This window comes from Hydra vulgaris, chromosome 13 (genome assembly GCF_038396675.1).
Source record: "Hydra vulgaris chromosome 13, alternate assembly HydraT2T_AEP".
Taxonomy (NCBI): domain Eukaryota; kingdom Metazoa; phylum Cnidaria; class Hydrozoa; order Anthoathecata; family Hydridae; genus Hydra; species Hydra vulgaris.
Window position 1 is genome coordinate 2188490 of NC_088932.1, and position 21569 is coordinate 2210058.

Below are 21569 nucleotides of genomic sequence, written 5' to 3' on the forward strand. Positions count from 1 at the left end.
GTTCAAAAATAAATAAAATTTGAGAGAATTTTGTCATGATATCAATAATGATATTATGATAAACTTTTTTTTAATCATGACAACGTTTAGGAAAAACTTGTCATGATTTCAATAATAATATCATGATGAAATTTTTTTCATGACATCATTCAATAATGATATCATGAAAAAAATTTTATACTAGCAAAACACAATAGAAATAGTTTAGTTAGCTAGCAACATCTACTTTACAATAATATGCTATTACTGAAATTACCTATTATTGTTTTTTATTTTTTATTATTTCAAAAAATTTAAAAAAATGTTTGTACAAGTGTTATTAAAATAAATTCATTTTCTAAAAAATTATTTTCTAAAAAATTATTTTTTAAAAAATTGTTTTCTAAAAATACATACTGCTATACAATTGCCAATCATAAAACGAAACAAAGAATAATATTGTGAAGCTGATCTAATGAAATGAACTAATGAAGAATAGCGTTCAACAAATGATGCTGGTTTATACATTCTGTCATTTCTTCCTATTTCAAAAACGTAGAGCTATAGAAATAAGCTTTTTTTTCTTTAAGTTTTAATAACAATAAATGAATTAATTATGGAATTTGTTCAAATAATGTCATGTGTTATGTCAGGCTGATTAAGTAAAGAAACATTAAAAAAGGTAAATCTAAAAAAGAACAACGTCTTTCAATACCATAAATCCTTAAAGTTATCTTACCTGGAGCTAAAATAGCATTTAATTGGTATTAATGCATTTTATCAATACGAATTTTTGCATCAAAATCTGACATTTTTTTTTGTAAAATATGAATTCATAATAAGAACAAAAACAAGCATAATTGTTTCACTACAAAACAAATTAACAAACAAAAGTTGTTGCTAAGTGTAACTAAGTAATTTATGGGGTACTTTTTAACTTTACTTTTATTTCAATTAGATTACTTGCAAGACTTCTGCTTTTCGTCACTTGAGTACAAGAACTTTATTATACAAATGAGGAGTACAAATTTTTATTTTATTAAAAACCAAATAAAAAATTATGTGCATTCTAACAAAACAATTATGTGTTATCTTACAAAGCACATCTGACATAAAAATTAATTTTTAGAGTTTTATGTATGTATGTATGTATGTATGTATGTATGTATGTATGTATGTATGTATGTATGTATGTATGTATGTATGTATGTATGTATGTATGTATGTATGTATGTATGTATGTATGGTTGTATGTATGTATGTATGTATGTATGTATGTATGTATGTATGTATGTATGTATGTATGTATGTATGTATGTATGTATGTATGTATGTATGTATGTATGTATGTATGTATGTATGTATGTATGTATGTATGTATGTATGTATGTATGTATGTATGTATGTATGTATGTATGTATGTATGTATGTATGTATGTATGTATGTATGTATGTATGTATGTATGTATGTATGTATGTATGTATGTATGTATGTATGTATGTATGTATGTATGTATGTATGTATGTATGTATGTATGTATGTATGTATGTATGTATGTATGTATGTATGTATGTATGTATGTATGTATGTATGTATGTATGTATGTATGTATGTATGTATGTATGTATGTATGTATGTATGTATGTATGTATGTATGTATGTATGTATGTATGTATGTATGTATGTATGTATGTATGTATGTATGTATGTATGTATGTATGTATGTATGTATGTATGTATGTATGTATTTATGTATGTATGTATGTATGTATGTATGTATGTATGTATGTATGTATGTATGTATGTATGTATGTATGTATGTATGTAAGTATATATGTATGTATTTTTTTTGCTAATATTCGAATCTAAAAATATTGTTTTTTAACAACTTCAAAATTAAAACTTTTAAATAGAACTTCTTTAAACTTTTCAATACTAAAAAGAAATTTGATGGAAATGATAATTTAAAAACTTTACTTCAATTACTAATTTTCTGAATCAGTCTCTTTTTAAATACAGAAAATATTTTGTATTTAAAAAATATTTTCAATCATTTTTTTAATATACTATAATATGATATTTATTGATAAACAAATATTCAATAAGCCATTTTTACAAAATGAAAAAAACAGACTTAAAATCTTATTGAAATTATGCTAACAAAAAATATGTTACTAAATATAAATAACCAACACAAGTATAATACATTTAAGCAAAATAGTGAATTAGTTCAGTTTCGGTTTTTCCAACAATCGACAATAAAAATTTCAAAAGTCTTTTTTTGTAAAGACTGATACAAGTTCTTTGTCACTTTCTGTATGCCTGCATTATTTTTTCGTTGTTTATGGGTAACGGCGAAGATATGCATGGTCAGACCTAGCATTTTTTGATGTTTGACTCCGAACATTTATGTGTTTATACTTATGTCAAACAAGGACGCTTTGCAAAAAATTGCGATGATAGGAGCCTGGAAAAAAAAAATCCCTTTCAATTTTGGCCACAACTGCCCTAAACGCTAGAGCAACAGTTCGATAAAATTTGTTTTTTACTAACTTCAAATAAATTTACATTTATAGATAAAATCTATATTTTATTCAATAATCTCTTAGCGTTCAAAAATTATGACTACATCAAGTTTGAACCTCCTTAATTTGAGGGGGTTTCAAATTTAATAAGGTTATAATTTTTGAACGCTAAGAGATTATTTTATGTCCAAATTTAAAAGCGCCACGACATTTTTTCAATATTTACATTAGTTTTTTGTACCTGTAGAATTGTTATCTAAATTTGTAATTTTACATTTATTTTAGAGCGTTATGATGTAACAATAAACTGTTAAATGCTTAAAAACTCTCCAATTAAAAAAATTAGAATTAAAAAAAAGCAATCATAAAATTGTTTTAAATTTTAACTTTATACATATTTGGTAATTTCGAATTTATGATTTGTGGGTGACCTTTTTAAACAAGAAAATTGAGTTAATGTTTTTTTGCATTTCTTTTGTACAAAATTTATCGTTTTATGACTCAGAAAAATATTGTCACAAAAAAGTCATAATTCTAAGATATATTTATAATATAAAAAATGTTGCATTTTGATTATTTGCAAATTTACTACTTTTTCAGGGCTACAGTTAGGTTGGTCAGAATGGAGTTTATGGTCTCTTTGTAATGCTTCTTGTGGTAATGGAACTATGGGTAGAATAAGGGTGTGTCTTGATGTAGCAAACTCATGCCTTGGAGACAGTACTGAAGTAGCAAGTTGTTACAACAATAAGACTTGTTTAGGTATTTAAAAAAAATTAAACAATATTTACAGTACTTGGTTTTATAACATTAAATTTTAATATATAAAATTAAAGCATTGTAGCATAAGTTATTTTAGCTCAGTTAAAAATTTTGTGGTAATAATTTATAGATTTAAGTTTTTTTTCTAATGATTGAAAAAATGTTTTTTATATGGCTTATGATATATATTATAGTCTGGACAGGTTCTAAATTGTCACGATCGCTCTGCAACATGTAATATGTAATCAAATATAGCCTGCCCCGTGTTCTGCTAAATTTTAAGACTCGCTTTTCAAGGCAAAAACTAGTAAAAATTAAATACGAGTTAAAACACCCCTGCTTTAAGATTTTTGGTTGAGTAATAGGAAAGAAAGTGTATCAATTAATATACTCATCTTGGGAAAATGTTAACTGCATCCAGCTTTTTTTTCAGTGAAAAACCTTCTGGGAACAATTTTTAAAATAAACAAAAGAATCCTGTCTGTTGACAATTTACGCTAATCTAGTAGTTTAAAATGTGGTGCAATGCAACTTATTTTTAACTATAAGAACCATTAAACTGTGCCATTAATTGTATTAGAATTTTATTAGATTAATTCGAATTTTACTTGATTAATCTTATTATTTAATTTTATTAGAACCATAAATTTTAGGGCCATTAAACTGTGTAAAACTTAGTTGGATTCTCTGGAAAAAAAACAGAGCTCACAAAGCGTTTCTACTAGACGCCCTCAGAACCATTAAGCTGTGTTTTAGAGCTGTTATCTTATTTAGAGATAACAGGAAAAATTGCATAGCCTTTATCAAAAGGGCATTTGTCGAATAAGTAAAAAACGTAACAGATTTTCATTTAGGCTTTTCTAATAGACGACGAGGTGCGAAGTTTTTCAACAAAATTTTTCCGTTTTTTTCTGATGCTTAAGAGACAGTTTACTTGACAGTACCCAGGTGCATTTAACTTTTTTTCAAGTATACTATGAGTACACTTAAAAGGTAAGTATACTATTAAGACACCATTTCTAGCTTTACTCAACCACGAGTTTTCCTTGCTTTTGCCTAATATTGAAACTACTACAGTAGCATAAGGTGTAGGTTGCATTGGATTGCAAGTTATCATTAGCAGGGTAATCATGATGATGATGAACCTGACTTATCTAAAGTAGCTTTAAAAAGTTACTTCTGTAGGTAGTAATTTGCTAACGCTTTTCTACTTTTACAAACCACATCATTTTAGATACTATTTCGCTACCGTCAAATAGTAGCCTTAAAATTTTTATTATGTAGTAACTAGCGACAAAGCTTCGATATGTAGCTATTGATAAATCGTAATAACATTGTTAGCTAAAAAGCTACGAGATGTAGCCATCTTTAGATTTTACTAAAATCTACATATCTACGATATGCAGCCAACTTTAGATTTGTCGTTATATTGTCGTTATGTTGTAGTTTCATAATTGCAATCTGTGGCAATGTATCGTAATAATATTGCTAGTTTCAAAGCTGCGATATAAATTCATTGTTTAGCTACATATTTTTTATTATGTAATGGCTAGCCACAATGTTACGGTAAATAGCTCACGGTATACCGATAGTGACAAAGCAACGATATCTAGATAGTGACATATTATATAGCCGCCAGCTCATTTCTCATCGGAAGCTAAAACCACACAAGAGATTCAAATAGAACTCAAACATAAATTTAGTCACTTAACGGTAAACTAAAACTACGTCACACAGAACACAAACAAACGTATAGTAAAATGTGTTAGAATACACACTGCCCCGGATATTAAGAAAGAACACAAACAGACATATGCAGTTACCAACGGGTAAGCTACCACCACGCTAGAAGTTTTAAAATAAAAAACAAATTAAAATAAAGGTTCAAATAAAAAACAAATATAAATATAGTAGCAGTAGCGTAGAGACAAAGAATGGGCAAAATTTTACTCTAGGCTTCTAAATTTCTTCTGTGGCACCTCTTCTGTTCCCCAACCGCCACCTTCTTGACCAAATATTATGCATGGAAACAAAAACTTTATTTCTAAACACAATTTCGAGATAAAGTTAGTATGTTACAGTATGTAGTATACTGTGATAAAAATCTAAGGAAAGTATTTTTTTTTTTTTGCCTTCTTAGCTGCTAATTGGTCTTTATTATCTTTTAAAACAAATTAAGTTACCAATTCTGCTTCAATAGCTAAAAGGCTTAGCGCAAAAATAGTCTCACGCCATTGTTGTCCATAAAAATGCTTCAATTTGGTTTTTAATTTTTTTTAATAAACTAAAACATCTATTTGCAGTTGCCACGCTAACGAGTAATATACCAAAAGTATTGCAACTACATACATGAATGATTAACTTATATCACAATATAATTTTTAAAAGACATCTTTAAATATATATAACTAAATAAAAACTTTTACTATGGATGTAACTATTTATTTTTAAATTAATTTTTATTAAAATATTTAAAGAGAGTATTGATACCCTTATTTTCAAGTAAAGTATAAGTATAAAAAACCTTTTTATACTTATACTTTACTTGAAAATAAGGTACAATATTTTTTGGAAACCAACTTTTTGATTCAAATATCAAAAAGTTGGTTTCCAAAAAATATTGTATCTTTTAACATAGGTTTCTAAAAAATTTTGTATCTTTTAACATAAGTTTCAAAAAGTATTGTATTTTTATCGTGGATACCAGGAATTACCCCAAAGCAGGAGCGGATCTAGCATTTTTGGACTTCGAGATGTCTAACTTCCAGACACGGAGCTAACTCCAAACATTTTTATGCTTATAATTATGTCAAATAAAGATGATTTTAAAAAAATTGCGGTTGCTGGAGTCTGGGAACAAAAAAGCCCCAAAATTTTTGCCCACCCCTGGCCTAAATGTGAGAGCAACAAGTTGATGAAATATTTTTTGTACTATTTTTAACTAGACTTAAATTCATCGAGAAATTTTAAGTTTCATAGTATAATTTCTCAGCGTTTAAAAATTCTGATAATATAAAATTTTCAATTGAGAGGGGTTTAAACTTTATATGGTTACAATTTTTGAACGCTAAAACATTTTACAATGAAGTTTTTATCAATGAATATAAGCCTAGTTTAATATAGCGAAAAAAAATATTTCATCAACTTGATGTTCTCACGTTTGGGACAGGGAGGGGGCAAAAATTTGGGGTTTTTTTTGTTCCCAAGCTCCAATCATTGCCAAGCATCCTTATTTAACATAAGTATAAACATATAAATGTTTGGAATTTGCTCCATGTCTGGAAGTTAGCTATCTCAAAGACCAAAAAATGCTGGATCCGCCCCTGACCCGAAGTTAAGAAAAGTTTTAAAAAAAGCAGGTTCAACACCAGTCTTTAAAACACAAAAAAATTTACAACATATACTTACCGCAAAATTAAATTCTCCCCTTCCTATAAATTCATATCCAGGTATGTACAAACTTGAATGTTCCTGAAAAAAAAAATTTATATTGGTGAAACAAAATTAAAAATATCATCTTGCATTTACCAACATCAGAAAAATAGGAAGGAAAATGGGATTATTCACCAATAGCGGAACATTCAAAAACCCGTCATGCTAATTTTGCAAGGAACAATAAAAACACTTTAAAAATGGAGGTTAATAATTTAAACAGAAAAGTGAGGGATGCACTTAAAGTAGGGGAACACGGGGCAAGATGGCGAACGTTTTGAAAAGCCTAAGTTATTGTAAAACTATCAGTCATGAAACAGTAATGCTTTGTCATTGTGTTCATGATACCATTATAATTCATTGCCTGCATTAATTTTTAATTAGCAAGTTGAAAAATTTGAACTAAAATTTAAAATAATAAGTTCATAAATTTGTTATCTAGTCACGTGGCCGGGGCAAGATGACTTATTTTGCAAATTCTGCCTGCAATTTTATAAAAATTTGAAAAACACTTACTACTCTAACTAAAGAAACACAAAATAAACACGCTCCGCAAAAAAATATTAAAAAAAAAAGTTTCACCTGAAGGACACCATTCATTTTGAATAACCGGAAGCAAGGTATTTTTTTTTAGCGTAAAAAGTAAACTTATGCGCATAAAATTGCGTTAGGAATATTTTAAAAAACCAATTGGCGTTTTAAAATACAAGATGGAAATACGGTTTCGTTTTCACCCATTTTTAAGTTTTTTTGATGAGTTGTTTTATGGAAAGTCATCTTACCCCGTGTTCCCATAGAACGTCATGAATGTGCACCTTTAAACGGCGGTTTGAACCAGCATGAATGATGTTACTTCACGACTTTCTTTTGGAAACCCATGTTTCGATATTTGAATTAAAAAAAAGTGTTTTGGCGACATTTCTTGTAGCATGTAAAGTTATAAAACATCAAAAACATAATATATAAGTTATAAAACAGAATCGTACTAACTATTTTTTCTTTTATGTGATATTTCGGTCTAATTTATATAGACCGTTATATCAGACGTAAAATACCAATTTAAAAACTGTTACAAAATATACTATAAATTATATGTATATATATATATATATATATATATATATATATATATATATATATATATATATATATATATTAAATATTATAAAGAATATATATATATATATATATATATATATATATATTAAATATTATAAAGAAGTCATTACAAAGACGAGGTCTTAGACAAGGAGCTTTTTTTTTTTTAAGAAATTTTTGGATGTAGAGGAATTTTTTTAGAAACAATTGTGCCCCTCCACTATAAACCCCGTGTCGTCTGCCCTGCTACTTAAAGTGCTAGTCAAGATTATTATTAAAGCCAACAAAAAAAAATAACGGAAAAGAGTTTGCATTTCTTAGTTATATAATTACATATCAACATTACAAAGTGGTAATGGTAATATGTTTATAAACATACATATTATTTTTTACAGTGGCAACTTTTCGAATTTTTTTTAAAAAAAGTTAGTCACCTTGGATCCCGAATAACTCTGAAGCTACCCGCGGGTGCGGACCCTCCAGGCCCACCGCTACTGTATAGCAGTGGCGTTGCGTGAGAAAATTCCAGGGGGGGGGGGGGGATGGGAAGAGACCTTGTTTTTCCCAACTGCTTAACATAGTTTTCACAACTGTTTTTTATGGTTCAAAAATTCAAGAAATCAATATCTGTCCTATTTACAAAATCTACTGATTGTTATACTACACTGCACTCACTCTCATGAATTGCCAATTATCAGTATTTATTAACTTCTATTAACAAAACATAGCTTCCTTTACATATATACAAAATATTCAACTCAAAAAGTTTTACCCATTCATAGTGAAATTGTATTAGTCCAAAAAAATGTCACAATTTACAAATTCATATAAACTTTACAAACCATTCTGGCAGCATATATAGCAGTTTAAAATTTAACGGAAATGAGTTAGTACAAAGGAATATGGAAAATATTATTTTATTACAAAACTTATACGCACAATATTTTATCATCAGTCTATCATTTTTTGTCTACTGTTTGATTTTAATATGACGTTTCTTCAAATGAACCCACCGTTTAACAAGATGTTCGGGGTTAACTCCTTTACAAAGATCTTTTTCGCACTTCAGTAGCATGAGACTATCCAATCTCTCGTCACTCATTGTTGTTTTCAGATGTGATTTTACAATCTTGAGTTGACTTAAAGAACGCTCATTTGATGCTACACCATAAGCAGCTATGATTATAAAAATGCATAGTTTATGGGCTTGTTTCAGTATATCCTTTAACTTCACAACATGGTACAAAATGTCTTGCAGCGTCTTGGCTGGTGTTCTTGATGACTTAAAATCTTCATCACTTTCTTCTAAACAGATATCTATCAAAATTTCCATCTGGCCGTTCAGCACATGAATGTCTGGAATATGATCCTTGTATCCAGGAGGAAAAAGTTTGCTTGCTTTTGTTAAGTTTTCAATACTCAAATTATCCTTATTTAACGGAAAACTAAAAATTTTGGTGGTAGGAGCAAATATTTCCTTTGATGCTGCCAAGTTTTCGGTTAAACCCGTGGCTAGAGAGTCAATGACCTCTTTGAATTCTTTCCGGTAAAAAGCTTTCATCTTTATTGCTATTAATCTATGGTGTCGTTCGTAATCGTTTTCTGCATCAATGTGTAATTTCGTAGAAAATATTACTGCACTTTCAATCAAATTATTCATAGCATCTGTATCGTTACTGATATTTTGTATGTTCTTGGAAGTACTTTCAATTACATTAATACTGTCAATGACATTGAAGTTTGGACTTTCTAAGATATCTGGTAATATTTTTATCTTCTCAATGATATTCTTCATGAAGAAAAGAGTAATAATGAAATCAAAAAGTGTTGCTTTTATCAGAAGTCCCATTGCCTTAGTTCTCGTGTTAGTATCAAAAATCTTATTATCTGAGATGCTCTGAAGAAGATCAATAACCTTCTCCAAACACTGGTTTAATGCCTTAACAGATTTTGCTCGTGCGGTCCATCTTGTTCTAGACAGGTTTACAAGCTGTATTGCAATGTCAATGTCTTCAAGTTTTTCTTTTAAATAACTAAATCTTTTTGTGCTTGATGTGAAGAAAACATGCAACTGTTCGAGGACATTAAACAATTATCGTATTAAAGCATTAACATTGCAGGCATGTTCAAGAGCAGTGTTTGTTCTGTGGTCTTGACAAGGTATGTATAGTGCATTGTGGCCAACTTCTTCTGTTATATACTTTTGTACTCCTTTAAATTGTTCAGACATTGAACTCGCGTAGTCATACGACTGAAAAGCCATCTTTGATGTGTCAATGCATTCTTTATGTAAAGAAGATAAAATTAGCTCAGCCATCCCTTTTCCAGTCTTATCAGTGCATTCGACGGATTTCAAAAGCCTTTCCTGAATCTCACCGTTTTCACTGGCTGTTCTCACAATTATACTCATTATGTCCTTATGTGACATATTGGGAGTAGTGTCGGCCATCACGGAAAAGAAATTGGAGCTGTTAATTTCATCAATGATCTTTCTCTTTAATTCAGTTGCAATTAAACTAATCATTTCATTTTGAGACGATGGACTCGTGTATGTAACTCTATATGGACGAAGAGCTCTATCTTTCAACTTTTAGTGTGGGATTGTGGCGAGAAATAAGATTAACAACTGCAACAAAGTTACCTTGATTAGCACTGTCCGATTCTCTAAACGCTAGCCCTTGGCTTCCCAAAGTCTTGCATGTATCGATAAGAATTTCGACAGTTTTTCTATTCTGCACCTCTGTTTTTTACTCTTCTACTAGAGCAAGTCTATTGGATTTATCAATAAGGTGATCTATATGCCCTTTTTTCATAAGAAAGCGACTTTTATTCACTTATTGCAACTTTATGTGCTTGAGAGGTAAAGTGCGCCTGAAGCTTTCCAAGTTTGTCTTTCCCATAGCTTTTCATATTGGACCAAGATCTCACCCCAACATTTATCCAAGCATCTTTAGTTTTTCCCTTCTTTCCAACACCCTTGGGGAAAAGGCGGCAGACAAAACAAAATGAGGCATCCTTCTGGGTACTGTATTCTAAATGTTCAAACTCTTTGTACCACTGGGGATTAAATCTATTTTTACTGTCACTTGGGAAACTAGCAAGTTTTGGTTGGTGTGGCCCTAACTGGATTAAATACAATTTTTGATTATCCGTAATTGTATGTGGACGTAAATCTGGTTCATGGCTTATCAATGCTGATGAATCTGATTTGTCAATTATAATATTTTGAGCTTTGGTATCGAGTTTTTTTATAAAAGCGTTTCCTATTTTCAAAACATTTTCTGACATTTCCACCACAGAACTTGTTGCATTCACAATTTCAATTGCAGCGAATTTTTAATTTACTAACTCTTCTTTACAATATTTTTTATAAATGTTTTTATAAATGTTAAAATTACAATCTTTAAGATTATCTATTAAAACACCCAAATTCCCCATGAATGAAGTCCAATTTGTTGTTTCACTGCTTACTTCAGTAGTATCCAAGTTAATAACTTTCGTGTCATTCTTTTCATCTCGGTCATGAAACTGGTTTAAATGATCCTTAAGCCGTTTAATAAACGTAAAATTTATATGTCCAAGTCAAAAAAATTGATCTTTGATGGATTTTTGCAAATATTTTAATTTTATTTAACTAGAAAATATTTTTTGATTTTATCACCGATTTCCCAACTGTCCCAACTCGTGGCAAGGAAATTCCCAACTTTTCTCTTTTCTAGATTCTGGGAGGGGGAGACTCCCCCTTACCCCCTCCAAGGCGACGCCCCTGCTTTATAGTAGGTATGTGATATTTGGTTTTTACTGCAAAAGTTAGACGTTTATTTCTTATTTGCTGAGAAAGATTTTCGCGCTCTTTTATCACGCAGTGGAGGTTATTGATTTTCATTGGCGAATAATATTTGTAAAAATAAAAGCGCGAATTTTATATGTAAATAAATATCACGTGCCTTAAAAATTGAACGAGATTTTTTTTCCATCCTAAGTTCCATTTTCGTATAATCAGCTCCCTATATAAAGGGCTGATCACATATTGCTATAAACAAACAGCAAATTCTTAATAAACAATACCTCTAAATAAACAGTAAATTCTAAATAAACAGGTAGTCTTTGCTTACAATTAAAACGCCAACAATTATTGACTTTTTAAGTAAAATTAAACCAAGCTATCAAGATAGCTTGGTTTAATTTTACTTAAAAAGACAGATCTTGAGTTTGGGTTTTCAGTTTTTATGGAGTGGACATTTTTGGTTTAATGATGTGGAGGTTCCACATCATTAAACCAAAAGAGTTTGTTTACAATTTACTGTTTGTCTCAAAATTTCAAAATTGAGCACAGTTTCCATGTAATCAAGTTATTACTTAAACAATCAGTCCTGATTAAATAATCAGAACTGATTATTCAAGTATTAATTTTACAAGGAGTTCTTACTTCTTGTAAAGTTATCAGATATGAAATGTATAATAACTTTTATTAAAGTTTTTTTTATTTTTTTATTTATTTTTTTTATATATTTCATATAAATCTTTTATTATATATTTCATATAAATCTGATAGTTTTACAAGAAATTATGATTATTTTAAAATAAAGATATTTATATATTTCATATATATCTGATATTTTTACAAGAAGTTGTTTACAATTATAATATTTACAATATAGTTATATAGAAGTTATTTACAATTAAATTATTTACAAGAAGATTATTTAAATTAAAGGTAAGTTATTTTCGTAAAAAATTTCAAGTTCTTTCTAATAATATATAACAATGTAATATATAATAAATTTGAAATCATTGCACGCACACCTATAAACAAAAAAACTTGCGGGTGAGTGAACACTGCACCAGAGGTTCAGAGAGAACATAAACATACATCTTAATACAGAGTTATTGTTATATACAGAGAAATAGATAAGAAGATCCTTTTTCAACCAATTAACTCCAAAATACAAACCTTGCCAAACAAGACCCCTGCACTGAGAAGAAACAGTGCTAATTCAAATTTTTTAAAAACAAAAAAAGACTATACATATTGACAAAAAAAAACTTAAAAAATCAATAAAGGAGGTCATAAAAAATTCTGGTTGGATGAGAGTTAATAAACAGGTTAAGACATGTATTTGGCACCAAGGAAAAATAAAAAAATATCATAAAACAAAAAAAAACAACAATAAAACTGAGCTAGAATGAGCTATTATTTTTTGCTCCGTAAAAGATAGAAAGTAAAAACCGCTCTTACGTTACTTGTCATTCAACTAAGTTGCATACTGTACTTAAGTATGTTTATGTATACTGTAAGCAAAGTTGCATCTTTGATATATATGCTATTTTCATCCCTCCATGCTCTAAAAACTTTTATTCCTCTAGTATTTTTCCTTGCAGCCTAATGTTTTAGTACTCTTGTTTTACTAGGTTTTCTTGTTATCCCAAATCATACAATTAGCATGTTTTTTAATTCTACTGTCAACTGCTTTCTTGCTCTTTAAAATTATTCTGTGTTAACTCTCAACTTTAATAGTTCAGTAAATAAATTAGTTCAGTAAATAAATTAGTTAAAAAAAAACAAAAAAAACATACCCATATAATAAACATATCTTTTTTTTAACATTTCATATAATTCATTTCATTCCTTCCATTCTATTCTATCTTCCAAATAATCGTCATTTTATAAATTTAATTAATGAAAGATTGATAATAAATGCATTAAATAATATTAAAACTTAATTAGAATAAAAATAAATCTTGATATTAAATGCATTAAATGATGGTAAAACATAATTAGCTACTTAATTAAAAGGTATTGATTAATTTGTAAATTAATATATATTATATATATATATTTAAGTTATTTCCATTTATGTATACACTATATATACATCATCATTGTGAATAAAGACACAAGCAAACAGTAAAATAAACAGAATAAATTAATTTTTTTTTTAAATTTGCAATTCAAATAGATAAAAAAAAATTCCCATAGTCAATTCCTGCAATTTTATATATATATATATATATATATATATATATATATATATATATATATATATATACATATATATATATATATATATATAAATATATATATATATATATATATATATATATATATGTATATATATATATATGTATATATATATATATATGTATATATATATATATATATATATATATATATATATATATATATATATATATATATATATATATATATATATATATATATATATATCAACTATATCAGTGTATTCTACAAATAGAGTGCTCAATGTTCTTAAAGAACAGAGCAATAATAAATTAGTAAAAACACTTATCTATCTTTTATCTTCAACATAATGTTTCACTATCAGTAGAATCATCAGGAAGAATCTTCCTGATGAACCTACTGATGGTGAAACATTATGTTGAAGATAAAAGATAGATAAGTGTTTTTACTAATTTATATATATATATATATATATATATATATATATATATATATATATATATATATATATATATATATATATATATATATATGTATATATATTCATATATATACATATATATATATATATATATATATATATATATATATATATATATATATATATATATATATATATATATATGTATATATATAAATAATATATATATAATATCCAATAACTTTAGCCCATTGCTCACATGTCCAATCTTTGTGCTCAATGCACCACTTTAATCTGTTATTGCAATTGATTTCACTTATAAAGGGTTTTTTTAATTTGCTTTCCAGCAAAAAACTCACCTGATGCTTTTATTCGAAGAGATATTGTCCATTTAGAGATATTAGGTTAAAATCTAGTTTTTTCTAAGAACATGTAGTTTTACAATCTTTTTTGACAACATTAAGAATACAGCGATCTTCTTTTTTCGAAGCTTTCAACCAGATCCATTTAGACCCAGATCCATTCAGACTTATTCAGCTGTTACCAGTGTGTTTATATTTCTTTACCGATCTACTAATAGTTGAGTTTTGTCGTTTAAAATATTTTCCAATGCATCTGTGAGATTCTCCTTGTTCAACAGCTTCATTAATTCATCCAATTTTTATCTGTATCTGTTTGTTGTTTTATATATATATATATATATATATATATATATATATATATATATATATATATATATATATATATATATATATATATATATATATATATATATATATATATATATAGATATATAGATATATATATATATATATGCACTACCACTCATAATTATTCGAATCGCATTAACTTTTTTTAAAAAATGCTATTTTTATTTAACTATATTTTATGTTTAATATAATATGAGCTTAAGTTTTTGGCATAGGTTTCAAATTTATACTTATAATTGATCGAAGAACATTTTGGGCTCATATTTTAAAACATAGCTTCTTAACTGTTTGGAGTTGAGGCCTTGAAGTTTATATTATTTCATATTGATGGGTATCACTTGTTAAAAAGTTTTTTCGTGGAAAGAATTTTTTTTATTAACTCTTATTATTGTCTCTTTTATTAATAACATTACTAAAACTTTTCCACAAAAATATTTTATACTTTGTAAATAATAATTTAAGAATAAATCTTTTTAAAGTAAGCACTTGAATATTTTTAAAATTTTGTTGACTTCAGGTTTACTACATTTATTTCTAATTTAGGAAATAAAATACCATTTTTAATATTGAATGTTGCATTTAGGTTATTTGCAAGTTTACCACTTTTTTTCCAGGGTTAGGTTGGTCAGAATGGAATTTTTGGTCTCTTTGTGATGTCTCTTGTGGTAATGGAACTATGAGTAGAGTAAGGTTATGTCTTGATGTAATGAATTCATGCATTGGAAACAGTATTGAAGTAGCAAGTTGTTACAACAACACAACATGTTTAGGTATTTTATAACTTCATCATAAATGTTTCTAAGTTAATAATTTGTATTAAAAAAAGTTTACACGTCTGTATTCTCATTAAATTGTAGAAAAATTTTTAGAATTTACAGAATACATTTATATTGTTTATTTATTTTATTAATTTTTATTTATTAATTTTTATTGTTTATTTATTTATTATTAATTCTATTAATAATAGAAGTATTCTCTCTCTCTCTCTCTCTCTCTCTCTCTCTCTCTCTCTGTCTCTCTCTCTCTCTCTCTCTCTCTATCTATAATATATATATATATATATATATATATATATATATATATATATATATATATATATATATATATATATATATATATATATATATATATGTATATAACTCTCTCTCTCTCTCTCTTTATGTATATATATATATATATATATATATATATATATATATATATATATATATATATATATATATATATATATATATATATATATATATATATAAATATATATAAATGTATATAAACACATCTCCAAGGTACACCACTCTTCCCTATATGTATGTATGTATTTAAGTATGTATATATATATATATATATATATATATATATATATATATATATATATATATATATATATATATATATATACACACACACACATACATACATACATACATATAGGGGAGAGTGGTGTACCATAAAGATGTTTGTACATTGGAGGCACATCAATTATGCTGCCATCTTGAATGATGAATTCAGACGGAAGTTTTAGTCGCATTATTGGCCTTTAAAGGCTCTTAATAAGTTGTTTTATACCAAACCAATACAAAGGTAGTTTTGTTTTTTACTAAACTTTTTGGTACCAAACAAAAAGGTATTTAATAAAAGTAATTTATTAAAAATTATCATAGTTTTATCTTCTCAAAAAGAAGATAAAACTGTGCATGAGAACAAATCAGACATGGTCTTTCAGTTGCCACATCCCTCTATTACAGGAGGTTCAGCACGACAGCTGAAAAAACTATCATTTGGTATTAACTTTGATTACCTGAATTTAGAGTAGACAAATGCTGAATGAAAGTGAAAGACTTAATGTTACTAAACTTTAATGTAGATATTTGTTATTAATCTTTTCTTAATTAACTTTATTTATTTGGTAAGTTTTTAATACTTGTAAGTATAAATTTGTTTAAATTTATAGTTATATATATAAACTCGATATAAATATAAATTAATATATAGTTTATATAAATCTAATTAGTTAGTTTAATATTATTTTAAATGATTTGAAGTCCAATTATCCTATATGTAAACATTATATCAAATTTCTATTATGTTGAGTACTTGATCTGTTTAAGCAATAATACCAAGGTACAACATACATACCTCCAGGGTACACCACTGGTGGTGTATCTTGGCTGTAGTGTAAGCTATTTTTTGAAATTAAAAAAAGGGATGAAAAAATATGTCTGGATGTTTAATAAAAAATCCGCGAGTAACTAATATCATCAAGATTTTATTACAGAACATATTTTTTTTTATATTTGTAAAAGTTTGAAAATACTTCCAAGGTACGCTACTCCCCTATCTTGATAACTTGAACTCTCGGGGGACCAGGCAAAAAGTTCGATGTATTAAGAAGATTTTGGTTCAAATAAGTGGGACCGGAAATAGAGTTCCAAATACTCAAAAGTTATTGAGATATTGAGAAATCAAGATATCGAGATTATATATATATATATATATATATATATATATATATATATATATATATATATATATATATATATATATATATATATATATATATATATATAAATTAGTAAAAAACACTTATCTAACTTTTATCTTCGACTTGAAGTTTCACCATTGCTGGATCATCAGGAAGAGTTCCTCAGGAACTCTTGCTGTAGCAATGGGCTCTTTGTGGCCCCGTGACCCCGGCCCCGACAAAAAGAGGTTTTTGGCAAACTTGGCCCCTGCCTCGGCAAAATTATAAGATTTAGTAGGGGTTGATAGCTGGGGCTAGAAAAAAATTTATAATACTTTATATATTATAATTTTATACTTGCATTTACTATTTATTAAATACTGGCACATATTTATATGTTTTTAAACTCTTATGTACTTCCAATATGGTTGCAAGCAACCTCTATTAAGTTAGGAGTTACTTTAAAATAGAGGATAGGGTTAAAAAGCTAGGTAATGATTAACTGAAGATAACTTAAACACAATAAAACCTATCAGTTATTACTGTTAACAAATTAGCAGTAGAACAAGAAGATTGAAATCCATATTGATGATCGGAAAGTAAGTTTTTAGATTCAAGATAGGAGATTAAGTGTTTGTTAGTAAAAAGATAGTAAGAAGAGTGATGGGATGGTAGTTAGGCAAGTCAAGTCGCTCTCCAGAATTTTGAAAAAAGGATAACAGATGTCACTTAACAGCAGACTGAGAAGGAAGACTCGATAAGCATTTGTTAAATAGTTTCAAAAGTACATATCTCTTCATAGAATAATAAATACCCCTATAAAATAACCTTGTGGACATTGTGGACATTATTGGAGGAACAGCAACAACTGCCAACATGGAGGAGACATTTATGGGTGATAAGCGTCCAGGTAAAGTATTCCTTAACTGCCTTTAAAAGAATCATCTTGTGCAAATTGCTTCCTTTCCAACATTTCCAAATTCTCTTGAGGAAGAGCCAAATAACATCCTTGATTTTTTTATTACAGATAAGCCAGACTGTGTTTTTTCACTAAAAACAGGTGATCTTCTTGGCTATGCATCACAAGGTTGTGCTCACTTTATGAACACATGTGAGTATGCCATTGCTATTACTGATGCAAACCAATCCGCCAATAATTCCCCAAGACTTGTTTGGGCAAAAGTAGATTTTAGGAAAATTTAGATCACTAAACTGGAGTAATTTATTTGCTGGCTTACTAGCAAATGATTGCTATGAAATTTCTATTCGAGAATATAATTTAGCGTGTGCTCAATATATACCAACAACTGACTCTAAAATAATTTTGAATCATGAACCTTGGATGACAACTAATGTTACAGCTGCTATTTGACTAAAATGAGACCTCTAGGCCAAATATAAATCTGCTGGGAGATTTGTTTCAAACTAGAATTAGAGCTTAAAACAGCTAGTATATCAGTAAAAAAAGAAAAAATTGAAAAATGAAAATGAAAAAGAAAGAAATGGAATATGAAGAGACCATTGTTCAAAAAGCAAAACTAATTCCAAAAATACTCCATTTCAATGTGCAAAAAAAAAAAAAAAAAAAAGTGCAAAAGAGCATACTTTGAAAATCACTTATGGAATAATCATAACAGAAGGTGAATTAATTTGCAGTGCTTTAAGTAATTTTTTTTATTCTGTTTTTTTATGAAACCCTCAGATGGGCTTCCCTTTTTCAATCATGAGCGTATCAAAAACAGAAAATTGCAAAATTGTCTGTTTTTTTGAAAAGCATTTGATTCAAATAAGTCCACTGAATTAGATGACATTTACCCACAGGTCTTCTCAAATTATTCTTCAAGTATGGCTTTACCTTTGTGCCCGATATGGAAAAAAGCAAATGTTACACCAATATTTAAAAAAGGCTCTAGACTTTTAGCTTCAAACTAGAGACCAGTCTCTTTAACATCAATTCCTGGTAAAGTAATTGAATCAGTTACACCAGAGGTTATCATCCATGACTGTCAAGCTACAGGTGTCTACAGGTGTCATGTTAGAAACTCTTGACATTATTACAGAGGCTTTACAACAAGGATATCCTTTGATACAGTGCCTCACAGACTACTATACATAAACTTTATGCATATGGTGTGTGTGGTCAGATTCTTGCATAGATATGGCTATGGCTTGCATAGATAAGGTATGGCTAAATAAAAGGCAACAACAGGTCAAATTAGGACCAAATACATCAGATTGGAAAGGTGTAATTAGCAGTGTCCTACAGGGATCAGTCCTCGGGCCCCTTCTTTTTGTGTTGTATATTAATGACCTGCCAGATAATTTGACACACAATATAGAGTTATATTGATAGCAAAATCATTGGGGTAATCAGCCATCAGATGTTGATTTTTTACACCATCAGATGTGGATTTTTTACAAGCTGATACCAATAAAGCTGTGGAATGGTCAAGAAATTGGGGGATTAAATCTAATATAAAAAAATGTAAGGTCATGCATATTGGTCAAGGATCAACTAAATTTAATTAAAAATACTGTATGTATGATGACAATGGATTACAATTCACATTAGCTATTACTCATATTGAACGAGATTTAAGTGTGCTCATTTCAGATAACCTTAAAGTTAAGGCACAAGCAGATTATGCTGCTATAAAGGTCAATCAAATACTTGCAGTTTTTAAAAGAGCATTTCAGCACAAAGGTTTAAATATGTGGAAATTGCTATATGCAACATATATTAGACCACATTTAGAAATTGCAATTCCAAAGTACTAGGACTTACCACCCTGACTGAGAGAAGGATCAAAAGTGATAAGATACAACATTTTAAAATAATATGTCAGATTGATCTCATTAAATGGCATCACCCACCTAAGTTCCTTTCTTCCTTTCTTTGCAATGGACATGCTGGTGGTACATATGGTTATGTTATGCAAATAAAGTGGCAGCTCATAAAGCATTGCGAACAGAGGCAAATTTTCTTTACCATTCATATAGTCAAACACTGGAACTCTTTGCCATAGCGAATCATTGATGCTCCAGGGTTGAGAAGTTTTAGGGAGCATTATGATTGACAAATTGTGAAGAGAAACATTACAGTCTGAGTTAATGTTATTTAAAATGTGATAACATGAACATTATGGTTACCATTTGTAGCTTTTGCTTGTCTTGGATTTTTAAAATAACACCTAATTTTTTCATGTACTATGTACATAAACAACTTTGGGTTCCACACAGGAATGCTAATACCATTCCTTCAAAAGTTTTTTTTTTGTAAAAATAACTTGTTCAGAAAATATCTAATAATAAAATAAGTGATGGGAAATTAACTGACTCACCGTTAGGGGCTAGATACTGTTAAACATACTTACATCGACAGATTTTTAAGGATAGGAGTGGCAAATGGTACTTACATTGACTAACAGTCAAGTACACTTTGCCATGTAAAACTTTAATTTTTGTTTTTAATAGTTATTTCAATGCTAATAGAAACCATCTTTTACAACTTACTTTTACAATGTACAACCATCTTTTTCTTTTACAATGTAACAATAATATTTTACAATGTAACAGTAATGTTACAAAAAGAATTTAAAAAGATGGCGAATATAAGCATTTTAGTGTAATATTTTTTTACATCGTCATAAAAATTAGAAAACTTTACATTGATATTCAAATCTATGCATTTATAAGATTTTTGATTGGCATAAAATTTTTAAAATAACTAGTTGAAAAAGCAGCAGTCAAGAGACACTGCAGTCAATGTTTACTTTAACTGGTTAGTTGGAACCTTACCAAACTAAATATTAGTTAACTAATCCTATAGATAGAACTTTGGCACATGGCTTGTTTTATGCTAAATCACGGTAAATTTGAGTTTATTTTGTTTTTCATGATACAAATAGTCCAAAACAAGTCCAAAAGAATAAGAGAATTTTGAAAAAAATTGATTTTACATTAACACAAAATAATCAGTTACTGGAGAATCAATCCTAAAAGTTCAAAAGAACACATTTTTTTCCTGAGGCATTTTTTTGGGTCAATAAAGTTTTTTTGCTTTTTTTTTTTGATGTTTTTCTGCTTTTCTTAAGCAATTTTTTGAGTTTTTTTTGGAATAAAATTTGGAATATTTTTTCTTTATTCTAGTATAATTTTAGTAAATAATAAAAAAAAAACCACTCTTACATGTGTAAA

The 21569-nt window shown here is 28.0% G+C and overlaps 1 protein-coding gene across 9 annotated transcripts in view; it reads left to right on the forward strand.

Moving 5' to 3' along the window:
* LOC100214107 (polycystin-1-like protein 2) overlaps positions 1 to 21569 on the forward strand; it is a 194904-nt gene that overhangs the window by 38991 nt on the left and 134344 nt on the right. For 3 of the 9 annotated variants that reach the window (XM_065815297.1, XM_065815299.1, XM_065815298.1), the window contains exons 4-5: positions 3106 to 3267; positions 15526 to 15681. In XM_065815297.1, the coding sequence (XP_065671369.1) occupies positions 3106 to 3267; positions 15526 to 15681 (318 nt within the window). Of the gene's footprint in view, positions 1 to 3105; positions 3268 to 11751; positions 11898 to 15525; positions 15682 to 21569 lie in introns of those variants that run through there. The other 6 variants (XM_065815300.1, XM_065815301.1, XM_065815302.1 and 3 more) reach the window with 2 other exon arrangements.